This window comes from Sinocyclocheilus grahami, unplaced genomic scaffold, assembly GCF_001515645.1.
Source record: "Sinocyclocheilus grahami isolate Dianchi unplaced genomic scaffold, SAMN03320097.WGS_v1.1 scaffold1521.1, whole genome shotgun sequence".
Classification (NCBI taxonomy): Eukaryota; Metazoa; Chordata; class Actinopteri; order Cypriniformes; family Cyprinidae; genus Sinocyclocheilus; species Sinocyclocheilus grahami.
Window position 1 is genome coordinate 125,263 of NW_015506700.1, and position 13,231 is coordinate 138,493.

Genomic DNA, 13,231 nt, shown 5'->3' on the forward strand with positions numbered 1-13,231 from the left:
ATGGTTGACGAACAGAAACCCCTTCATTACGTCTGAAATGACTGAGTGCTAATTAGTCAGATGGTGATGGGCTCCGGAGCGCCACGTCAAAGCGCACAGCTGGAAACCTGTGCCAAACGCGTCACATCAGCAATATCATTAATGTTAGCAGGAATCCCGCTCCGCCCGAGTCGAGGGAAAACCCCCGCAGGGTCTTGAATAATTTTTTTTATTAAAATATCCAAAAACCACTAAAACAGTGTTATATATTTTGCCAACTCGTGTACTTGCATTATCCCAAATGTTTCGAAGGATGTTTAAATCCAGAGAAATAAGCAATTTTAACTAGTGACACGGACCGTGTCTATAGTGTCATTGTGTCGCCTGCCAATGACGTCATAACCCCTCGACTTCCGGTTTTGTTTTGTAGAAAACATGGAAACCCCAAAGACACTTTAATATGTTGTTCGTTTTAATAGACCGGTGACGACCGCACAGAGTAGCATTATAACAGAACTTTCAAATGCATCTAGTATGATAAAACAGCGCTGCTTTACCCCACATACACACGACCGGAAGCAGCGGAAGCGCTCGACTGTGGCATAATAAAAGCTCCGCTGCTTTACCCCACATACGCATGACTGGAAGGAGCGGAAGCGGTCGACTGTGGCATAATAAAAGCTCCGCTGCTTTACCCCACATACGCATGACTGGAAGGAGCGGAAGCGGTCGACTGTGGCATAATAAAAGCTCCGCTGCTTTACCCCACATACGCACGACCGGAAGCAGCGGAAGTGTTCGACTGTGGCATAATAAAAGCTCCGCTGCTTTACCCCACATACGCACGACCGGAAGCAGCGGAAGCGGTTGACTGTGGCATAATAAAAGCTCTGCTGCTTTCGGCCCGTGTGTTGCACTCGTTCAGCACCTCGTTTCACTTCGAAGGCTTTCAGCCTCACCCTGCTTCATTCTACTATGTTAATAAATCATTAGCTCATCCATGAACATGATTTCTGCCCGAGTCCCGTCGGATTGCGTCGGCTGTGGGGATGAAGACCACAACTCCCATGATTCCACACTCAGTCACAGCGTCATCTAACTACGCCTTTGTCTCTTTTTGTGTTTTGAATAGTCACCCTCCAGTGGCGATACTACGTGGGCGTCTACAAAAAGTGAGAGTCGCCATGGCAACCGTCTCCTCACCGTGGCGTTTCCAGCGGTGTCCGCGGATGGACAAGCTGGTGACGGCGTTGCGGGAGATGCGGGGGACCGTGGGTGTGATCTCCACCTGGATGGAGCGGGTTCCCTCTTTATTGGCCTTCAGAGACGCCCCGTGGAGAGACGACTTGATGGCGTTTCCAACCTGAGCGAGAGTCAGACTTTAGAACAAGACAGAGCTGAGAAATCTTTTGTCTGGTATATGTGCACCACAAAACCAGTCTGAAGTTGCTAGGGTATATTTGTAGCAATAGCCAAAAATACATTTTATGAGTGAAAATTATTGATATTTCTTTTATGCCAAAAATCATTAGGACATTAAGTAAAGATCATGGAAATCATATCAAGATCATGTATTGAAGATATTTTGTAAATTTCCTACCGTAAATATATCAAAACTTAATTTTTGATTAATAATATGCATTGCTAAGAACTTCATTTGGACAACTTTAAAGGCGATTTTCTCGATATTTCGATTTTTTTGCACCCTCAGTTTCCAGATTTTCAAATAGTTGTATCTCAGCCAAATATTGTCATATCCTAATAACACACCACACATCAATGGAAAGCTTATTTATTCAGCTTTCAGATAATTTATAAATCTCAATTTCGATTAAGGCTGGTTTTGTGGTCCAGGGTCACATATATTCCCAGAAGTATTCAAAGCATTATTCGATATTACATACAAATAGTTGCACATTTTTGGATAAGAAATGAACATGTAACACTTTTTATAAGTAGTTATAAATCTTTCAATTAAACTACTGCTTTTAATATTATAAATATATATATATATATATATATATAATATAATTATATAAAAACAATTGTATATAAATTAATTACATGATTCATATTTAAAGACAGCTGCAAGTTACGTTGCAAATCCATATATAATAAATTAATACAAATATAGAATAATATAGAATTACAGAATTAAAACAGATGTAATATATTATGTATACACACATTTCCAACTGTTATATAATTTGCAGCCGTTTTATTTTGTAATAATTCATAATTTATTTTAATAAAACTAATACAATTCTAAATATAGAATTTATTTTTAAAAATTGTATAAAAAGTAATTATGATTAATATTTCACAGATCGTTGCAAGTTACCATTTGCAAAATTGTTATAAATCATATAATAATATAATACAAATACTTATATATGATATATTCAATTTTGAAACATGTTATTTGCAACAGTTTGTACACATTATAAATCATAATTACTTTTGATAAAACTAATACAATTCTAAATATTATATATTTTTTTAATGTATAAAATTAATTTATGACTCATAATTTACAGACAGTTGAAAGTTAACAATTGCACAATTGATATAAATTGCATATAATAAATTAATACAAATAGATGTATATAATTTCATATAATTTTAATATTTTATATAATTTTGCAGTTTATGTTATTTGCAACTTTTGGCATATTGTTATAAATCATGATTACTTTTAATAAAACTAATATTCTAAATATACAATTTTATTTAAAAAACTTTTCAAAAATGTAAATATAAACATTTAAATATACTTTATATAAATATGTAACTAAAATAATCAATATGTACTGTATATAAAATCATATCAATATATAATCAAACCAGACTATTTTAATGCACCAGATTAAGGTTCATTATCAAATCAAATCATTGTCAGAGTCAGTGTTTACTCCTCTAAGCATGTCTAATTCCTGCTCTTTGGCTTGTTCTTGTGGTGTTGTGAGTGCTTGTGTTTGTCACAGTGCTGCAGTTGGTCATTCTAACAGGACCAGTGAGTGAATCTGAGAAATGCTGGTAATCGCGGTGCTTTCGCTGGATCAGTGTAATCTGTGCTGAAGCCTGAGCATGAAAACACACCAGCAGGGCTTCTGGGTAGAGCTCCAGCTGCGCTCGGTACAACACATCATCCAGAGCCCTCGAGCCCATCTCCACCTCACCGTTACACCTGCACACACACAGAAACACAGACACACACACTCACCCACACACACACACACACAGAGACAGACAGACACACACACACACACACACACACACAGAGACAGACAGACACACACACACACTCACACACACACACAGAGACACACACACAGAGACACAGAGAGAGAGCCACACACACACACACACACACAGAGACACACACACAGAGACACAGAGAGAGAGCCACACACACACACACACACACAGAGACACACACACAGAGACACAGAGAGAGAGCCACACACACACACACACACACAGAGACACACACACAGAGACACAGAGAGAGAGCCACACACACACACACACACACAGAGACACACACACAGAGACACAGAGAGAGAGAGAGACACAGAGAGAGAGAGAGAGAGAGACAGAGACACACACACACGGAGACAGAGACACACAGACACACAGAGACGACACACACACACACACACACACACACACACACACACACAGAGTGAGAGAGACATTAAGTCTCAAGTTTGCCCATTAATAATATTTGTCATAATTTAGCCTCATGTCAATCAAAACCCAGATGGTGTTATTCATGGAACACAAAGGATTATTTATTTGATTATATTTTAATCAGCCAAATAGAGATGATTATTGGCAGATGCCGATCATCTCAGAATGGCTAAAAAATTGAATTCTTCAAATACTGAAGAATATTCTTGAACTTTAGATTTTTTTCCCACAAAAGTGACCACAGTGTCAAGATCCTTCAAAAAGATAATTTTGTGTATCACAAAAAAATAAAAAAATAAAAAACAATTAAGTAGAAAAAAATAATTACTAATATATATATATTTTTTTAATTATTTAAATAACTGTACAATTTTTGGAACTGACCAAACGGAATAACTTATTTTTAATCAGCCAAATGGAGATGATTATTGGCAGATTCTGATATTCATCTCAATTTGGCCAAATACTGGCCAATAATTTTTTTTCATACAAGTGTGTCCACATCTATCAGGATCCCAATAAAGATACTTTTGTGCTCCACAGAAAAATAATAATAATAATTATTATTATTATTACTATTATTTAGGGTTGAAAAAATATTATTTATATATATTATAAAAATATATATTACATTAAAAAAAGAACAAAAAACAATAATAAATATAAAACAACAATAATAGTAATCATTTGGGAACTGATACAAAAGGGAACCACTTATTTTGAATCAGTCAAATTGAAAATGATTCTGATCAAAGATCAAAATTAACTGGCCAAAAACTGACCAATTCATATTTGTGTTCCACAGAAAAAAATAAATAAATTATATATATATATATATAATAAAAAATATCTAGGTATACAGGGTTGGAATCTAATGATTTGAGTAAAAACTGAAAAAAATTTTTTATAACTATTTCTAAATTTGGGACCTGATACAAAAGGCAACAATTTAATTTCAACCAACTAAATGGAAATTATTATTAGCAGATGCTGATCATCTTAAGAACGGTTAATATTTGATTAATCTTTTTGCATACAGTGACCACATCTGTCAAGATCTTTCAAAAAGATCCTTTTGTGTTCCACTGGGGGGGAAAATAATTAATTAATTAATTAATAATAATAATAATAATAATAATAATAATAATAATAATAATAAATGAAAAACAAGGTATACAGACTTGAAACAAAATGATTGAGCAGAAAAATAAATGTATAATAATTAATAATCTATTCCTTTAGTAAACAGCTACCTAGTTTCACGTTGACCAGAACAGTCACGCTACAGAAGTGTGAATGATGATAATGATGTGGGCGGGGCATGTTTAGACCCGAGGCCACGCCCCCATCAGTCAATACCATAAATATGATAACAGAGACACACACACACGCAGACAGAGAGACACAGACACACAGAGACGACACACACACACACACACACACACACACACACACAGAGTGAGAGAGACATTAAGTCTCAAGTTTGCCCATTAATAATATTTGTCATAATTTAGCCTCATGTCAATCAAAACCCAGATGGTGTTATTCATGGAACACAAAGGATTATTTATTTGATTATATTTTAATCAGCCAAATAGAGATGATTATTGGCAGATGCCGATCATCTCAGAATGGCTAAAAAATTGAATTCTTCAAATACTGAAGAATATTCTTGAACTTTAGATTTTTTTCCCACAAAAGTGACCACAGTGTCAAGATCCTTCAAAAAGATAATTTTGTGTATCACAAAAAAATAAAAAAATAAAAAACAATTAAGTAGAAAAAAATAATTACTAATATATATATATTTTTTTAATTATTTAAATAACTGTACAATTTTTGGAACTGACCAAACGGAATAACTTATTTTTAATCAGCCAAATGGAGATGATTATTGGCAGATTCTGATATTCATCTCAATTTGGCCAAATACTGGCCAATAATTTTTTTTCATACAAGTGTGTCCACATCTATCAGGATCCCAATAAAGATACTTTTGTGCTCCACAGAAAAATAATAATAATAATTATTATTATTATTACTATTATTTAGGGTTGAAAAAATATTATTTATATATATTATAAAAATATATATTACATTAAAAAAAGAACAAAAAACAATAATAAATATAAAACAACAATAATAGTAATCATTTGGGAACTGATACAAAAGGGAACCACTTATTTTGAATCAGTCAAATTGAAAATGATTCTGATCAAAGATCAAAATTAACTGGCCAAAAACTGACCAATTCATATTTGTGTTCCACAGAAAAAAATAAATAAATTATATATATATATATATAATAAAAAATATCTAGGTATACAGGGTTGGAATCTAATGATTTGAGTAAAAACTGAAAAAAATTTTTTATAACTATTTCTAAATTTGGGACCTGATACAAAAGGCAACAATTTAATTTCAACCAACTAAATGGAAATTATTATTAGCAGATGCTGATCATCTTAAGAACGGTTAATATTTGATTAATCTTTTTGCATACAGTGACCACATCTGTCAAGATCTTTCAAAAAGATCCTTTTGTGTTCCACTGGGGGGGAAAATAATTAATTAATTAATTAATAATAATAATAATAATAATAATAATAATAATAATAATAATAAATGAAAAACAAGGTATACAGACTTGAAACAAAATGATTGAGCAGAAAAATAAATGTATAATAATTAATAATCTATTCCTTTAGTAAACAGCTACCTAGTTTCACGTTGACCAGAACAGTCACGCTACAGAAGTGTGAATGATGATAATGATGTGGGCGGGGCATGTTTAGACCCGAGGCCACGCCCCCATCAGTCAATACCATAAATATGATAATGATGTGGGCATGGCATGTTTAGACTCGAGGCCACGCCCCCATCAGTCAATCCCATAAAAATGTGAATGATGTGGGCGGGGCATGTTTAGACTCGAGGCCACGCCCCTTCAGTCAATCCCATAAATATGATAATGATGTGGGCATGGCATGTTTAGACTCGAGGCCACGCCCCCATCAGTCAATACCATAATATGATAATGATGTGGGCGGGGCATGTTTAGACTCGAGGCCACGCCCCCATCAGTCAATACCATAATATGATAATGATATGGCGACTTGAAGTTTAGACTCGAGGCCACGCCCCCATCAGTCAATCCCATAAAGATAATAGGTGCACCAAAATATGATAATGATGTGGGCGGGGCATGTTTAGACTCGAGGCCACGCCCCCATCAGTCAATCCCATAAAGATAATAGGTGCGTTCGACTTGAAGCACCGCTACAGACGGCAGTCAACGAGAGTAGCCGCTTGCAGTCGGGGGCGGAGGTGAAGACGGAGCCGTCAAGCCGGACACTTTCTGCTCCCGTTAGTGACGCTAGCACTGTGTTTGCATACTCTATCACAGATGAAGTGAATTAAATGCAATATTTGTCAGATACACAGACGTTTCAGAAACGTTTTCATGAGCAACAGAAACACTTTTTATATACTGCTTAATACAGCGCCATCCGTTCAAGAATAAAGTTCAACGTACATATATACTATTTAAATACTAATAAAGTGGGGGTATATATGCTTTCATGATAAACGTGACTCAATATAACATTGCGACTACAGTAAAAAAGCTTTTACTGTTCTAAAAACACAGATTTATAAGCAGTATTGGATTTGAAGATGTTAGAAACACACGTCATTGTTGTCATGTGGTGAATTTGGCCAATCGTGAAACAGCTGTCGTCATCAGTGCTCCTGCAGTCGCTCTGAAGAAACTGCACCAGCTGAGTCAGCCGGCTACTCTCGAAACGATATCGCGGTACTTTGATGCCACACGTGACAGTGACGTAGCGTCGGCACCGGTTCAAGTCGGACAAAATTTCTAACCAGCATGCACTGCTTCAAGTCAGCCGCCGATCGGTTTGCATGGCGCCGCATGAAGTCGAACGCACCTATTACCATAAATATGATAATGATGTGGGCGGGGCATGTTTAGACTCGAGGCCACGCCCCATCAGTCAATACCATAAATATGATAATGATATGGGCGGGGCATGTTTAGACTCGAGGACACGCCCCCATCAGTCAATCCCATAAATATGATAATGATATGGGCGGGGCATGTTTAGACTCGAGGACACGCCCCCATCAGTCAATACCATAAATATGATAATGATATGGGCGGGGCATGTTTAGACTCGAGGACACGCCCCCATCAGTCAATCCCATAAAGATAATAATGATGTGGGCGGGGCTTGTTTAGACTCGAGGCCACGCCCCCATCTGATAACTGGTTTGTTTGGACTGGCGGCATTTGATTTGAAAGACTCACAGTGCGAAATGAATGCCGGTGATGAGCTGAACGAGGAACTCTGATGTGACCATGAGCCGCGAGCTGATGCCTTTATAGCGGCGCACCTGCTGCCGGGGATACCCACAGATACAGACCCTGAAAACAGAAGAAACATCAGCAAACACAGTCAACGCCATCAAAATGTGAATTATGTTCAATGAAAAGCCCATGTTAGTCGTCCACTGGTTTAAATCCAGTGTAGCGTGACCTTTGACCTGTGAGGGAATGATCTTTGCTCACTCAGCTGTAAACATCAGCTGATTGGTTGAGTAATCAGTCATGTGACCATCACTCCGTGTGGGAAAAGATCAGTCACAGGTCTGAATGCGTTCAGGTTCAGGTCTATAAGAGGATCAGGGTGACGGGAAGCAGAGAGGATCAGGGTGGATTTGAGATGAAGAGACGCATTATACACACCAACACCCGACCTGAAACCCGACGAGAGCGGTCCAAAAACCAGACTGAACGGAGCACAGAGTCTGCCTCAACTTACCCTACTAGTTGAGCGGTGTGCGTTTTTAATATCAAGGAGTATGGAGAGGGTGATCGAAATCATGCTGATATATTAATGTACATAAATTGTACACAAACTAGGTGAAATTAAACAAAAATGTATTTTACTTTATATTCAATCACAAAAAAAAGAAAATTAATAATAAATAATGTATTTAAAGAAATTAAAATGTATTTACAATATAATGCATTTAAATAAACAAATTAATTATTTATTTATTTAGTCATTCATTCATTCACCAACCAACAGCCTCGGTGATGAATAATAAATAAATAAATGTATTTAAATAAACACAAATTAAATAAAATAAAACTTATAAAATAAAATAAAAATTTTAATTTAAATGAATATGTAAATAAAAAAAAATCATTTAAATGAAATTAAAAAAAGAAGTAAAATTAATAATTTTAAATACAATTTTAAATAAATAATGTATTTAAATAAATTGATATAAACAAAAAAAAAAATTTCAATACATAAATTTAAAAATAATTTAAATTAAAAAAAATATTGAAATAAATGAATATGTAGATAAATAAAACTGTATTTAAATAAACTGATTTAAATAAAAAAAAATCTTAAATAAATATGTATCTATCTATCTATAAATAAATAAATAATAAATGAATGTTTTTTTTTTTTGGGAACTGATACAAAAGGGATTAATTTCTTTTAATCAGCTAAATGGAGACGGACCTATGCTGATAATCTCAAAAAAGCCAAATATCTGCCAAGTTATTGCCTAATGTGAGTAGGTTTGGACTGAAAGCTGGCAGCGACACACTGCAAGAGGCAGGAGACGAGCGCAAGATTATGTGTTTCTTAAAGCAAACCAGCAGTGAATCACATCATCTTGATCATACAAAATGTTGGTGCTCAAACATTTGACATTTCAGGCAAACGCCTCAGTGCTGGTCCATCACAACCCTCAGGGATCATTATAAAACACACACTTCTGGCTCTCGATCCTGACTGCACGAGGTTTTGGGGACTAAGACTGTGTGTTAGAGTGTCGCATGTCGAACCTGGAGCTGAGCTGACACAGAGACTGCAGGGACGAACTGCTCATGTAGCTCAGAGACGCATTATAACACAGCAGCAGAAACGACAGGACCTCAAACCTGCAACACACACACCATCAGCATCGTCAAATTAGAGCAGAAAACACAGCATTCAATCCCACAGTCAGCACTCATTTGCGGATTAAAAATTGATGGCTATAATAAAAGCGTGGGGCGCGGGATGAATATTTGATGCGCACCTGTTCTGCGCAGTGAAGGTCTCGCGCTGCAGGTGGGGGCCGCTGTACACCACACGACTCAGGCCGTGATTGGCTAAGGCTCCTTCCGTCAAGGCCAAAGAGCCAATGGAAGACGGCTGGAGGCGGGACAGAGAGAAGACGGTCAGGACAGATGCAGCGAGACGGACACACCTCGTGATAAACACACTCACCTCGTGATAAACCGACGGCTTAGATAAGGAAGGGATGGTGAAGGACAAGACTTTACTCTGGCCGTCTTTATCGATGATTTCCTGAAAGAGAGAGAGAGAGAGAGAGAGAGAGAGAGATGATAAAAAGTGACAGGAACAGGCATTTACTGTTTGTATTTTGTGTGCTGTTGATGAAGAATAGAAATAAAGCTCACCAGAAAACACTAATCAACAGGCTTGCATTAAAATGAACTAAAAAAATTATAGTTTCCCGTCAGTCTCTTTTGCAGAATGATGAAAGCAACCAGATAAAGCATCAATTACACATCTAATGGGTTTCCTTTGGCTGCAATTTCATTTTGTTCCGTTAACACAGAAAACAAAAGCTGCCTGTCTTTGTCCGGAAGCGAAACTGGAAAAACAAATATGTTGTTGCCCAAAAGTGTTAATTTTGTTTGAATTAAAACTCATCTGGTTGTAAAAGAATGCAGAGATTAAAAAAAAAAAACTATGTCACCCCCTCCCCAAAATATCATTTTAAAGAATTATTACAAATTAAATATACATATTATATCTATATAATTTAAATCAAAATACATTTAAATAAATATAAAACTTTAAATATATCAATTGCAAAACAAAGCATTTATCTAAATCTTTATTTATATAATTTTTTATACTTATTTATATAAAAGATTTCCCCTATTATATATTTTATACACACACACAGATATATATATATATATATACATACACACACACACACACAGAAAAATATGATTATTTAATTTTCTAAATGCATAATTATTTTTTGAATTATTTAAAATAAAACAATTTTATTATTAAAAATACTATACATAATAACTATTTTAAAAGATATTCTGAAAAATATCTGTAATATTCAAAAACTGTCTGAAGAAATCGATTTGGTAAAATTATGATTTGGTAAATTCTATCAATATTCCGTTTAATTTTAAATATTTGTTATAAATTATTAAATCAAAAACACTTCCCCTCAAACATTATTTATGAAATGTTATATACTTATTTTTATTACAAAAAAAATTTCAAAAACATTCCCCACTAAAATTATATATATATATATATATATATCTGTGCAAATTGAAATCGTACCTTACTGTGCTGTTTGTTTGTTTGTGTTTGTTTATTAACACCATGCCTCCTTCTGTGGCCATCTTCATGGCAAGAAGCATTTAATGTAAATCACAACAGATTTTAAAAATCTATTTTTGCAAAAAAAAAAAAAACTACTTAAAATAATATTTGTTGAAAATGTTGTACAAATTTATCTTCCAAATTGTTAACTGCATTCAAAAAGGTTTCTCAAAGGGTTACCCAGCACACTCTAATAAAAACATGTTTCTCAAACACGGTCAGTTTTACCAGGGATGAACTGCTGAACATTCGGCAGAACACACCACAAAATCTCCTACCGGTTTTCAATTATTCAGACGTTTTGCTGAACGTTGTAGTTGGCGGAGCAGCAGTGCTGATCAAGCGCTTCGGGACGCACAGACGGGGGAAGCGAGCACATATATTTTGTATCATACAAGGCGTTTCATCCACACGAATCTGGTGTTTTGGGAGAGTGAAACCGATATTTTTTGAAACCGGGTCCCAGAGTGGATAAATCTGAAAACACCGCCCTTGCGTTTTCGTGTGGACAGCGAATCCGTATATTTTCTGAAACGATGACGTCATCAGCCCACGTCTCGCCCCTAGTCAGACACCGCTACGTCACGTAACAGCAACAAAAACATGATCAATCACTGAACTGTCTTTTTATTAACTAACATTAACACCGATCAATAAATGTATTGTTCCATGTTCGTTTATATACCGCGCGCAAGGTTTATGCGCATAGTCTGAAGTCTTCTTCTCTATTTTTAGTGCATCTCTGTGGCAGAATTACAGCACCACATACTGGTCTGGCATGTATACTACATCGTTTTGTGTCGGTTTTGTGGTTTCGTGTGGACGCAGATATTTCTTGAGACAAGTAGAAAAAAAAGATTGGATAGGGAAAGCTCTGGTTTCGTGTGGACGTAGCCTTAGACAGAGCGGATTTCGAACGGCGTTGCCTAGCATCCATCTGGCAAATCTCCGCTCTCTAACCAACAAAACGGACGAACTCCTTCTGCTCTCCCAGACAAAGAAGGATTTTTCAAACTCTGCTGCTCTGTGTTTCATGGAAACCTGGCTGAATGACGCCATTGCAGACAGCATGCTCCATCTGCCGGGCTTTCAGCTGTTCAGAGTGGACCGCGACGCAGAATCAACAGGGAAATAGCGTGGCGGAGGGACATGCTTTTACATCAATGAAAGGTGGTGTATAGACGTAACAGCGTTAAAGAATATGCGCTGTCCCGATCTGGAAGCGCTTTTCATTAACTGTAAGCCGTTCTACTCACCGCGGGAGTTTTGCTTATTCATTCTCATCAGTGTGTACATTCCTTCGCAAGCGTACGTGAGCCTGGCTTTACAGAAACTCGCTGATCTGATCACAGAGAGCAACAACACCCAGACTCTGTTTTAATCATTCTTGGGGACTTTAATAAAAGCAACTCTTTCCCGTGAACTGCCAAAATACAGACAGCATGTTACATGCCCCACCAGAGACAGTAATATATTGGATCACTGTTACACCACAATAAAGAATGCATATCACTCTGTTCCACGAGCAGCTTTGGGGCTCTCTGATCACAGTTTGGTTAATCTTATACCGACCTACAGGCAGAAACTGAAATCAGCTAAACCTGTATTAAGGACTGTAAAAAGATGGACTAATGAAGCAGAGCGGGATTTACAAGCCTGCTTCGACCTCACTGATTGGAGTGTTTTTGAAGCTGCTGCCACTGATCTGGACGAGCTCACAGAGACTGTAACATTTTATATCAGTTTCTGTGAAGACATGTGCATTCCTACCAGGACTCATTTAACCTACAACAACGACAAACCATGGTTCACTGCAAAACTCAGACAGCTCCATCAGGCCAAAGAAGATGCTCGCAGGAATGGGGACAGAGTCTTGTTTAAACAGGCCAAATACACAGATCAGAGTGGCAAAGAGGAAATATTCTGAAAAGTTAAGGAACCAATTATCTTCCAGTGACCCTGCTTCAGTGTGGAAAGTTCTGAAAGACATCAACTACAAGACACCATCCCCCAGCACTGTGGAGAATCAACAACTGGCAGACAATCCGAATGAGTTCTATTGCAGGTTTGAAAAAACACCATTCACACCT

The 13,231-nt window shown here is 36.5% G+C and overlaps 1 protein-coding gene across 7 annotated transcripts in view; it reads right to left on the reverse strand.

Annotated features, from left to right (window-relative positions):
• The window catches only part of hycc1 (hyccin PI4KA lipid kinase complex subunit 1), a 55,765-nt gene that overhangs the window by 6,601 nt on the left and 35,933 nt on the right, over positions 1–13,231 (reverse strand). For all 7 annotated transcript variants that reach the window (XR_001607108.1, XM_016257197.1, XM_016257199.1 and 4 more), the window contains exons 5-10: positions 9,987–10,067; positions 9,796–9,911; positions 9,560–9,655; positions 8,000–8,116; positions 3,079–3,166; positions 1,183–1,342 (exon numbers count right to left, since the gene is read on the reverse strand). Coding sequence is in view for 6 of the 7 variants with exons in the window: in XM_016257197.1 (XP_016112683.1) it covers positions 1,183–1,342; positions 3,079–3,166; positions 8,000–8,116; positions 9,560–9,655; positions 9,796–9,911; positions 9,987–10,067 (658 nt within the window). In the remaining variant the exon portion in view is untranslated. The remainder of the gene's footprint in view (positions 1–1,182; positions 1,343–3,078; positions 3,167–7,999; positions 8,117–9,559; positions 9,656–9,795; positions 9,912–9,986; positions 10,068–13,231) is intronic.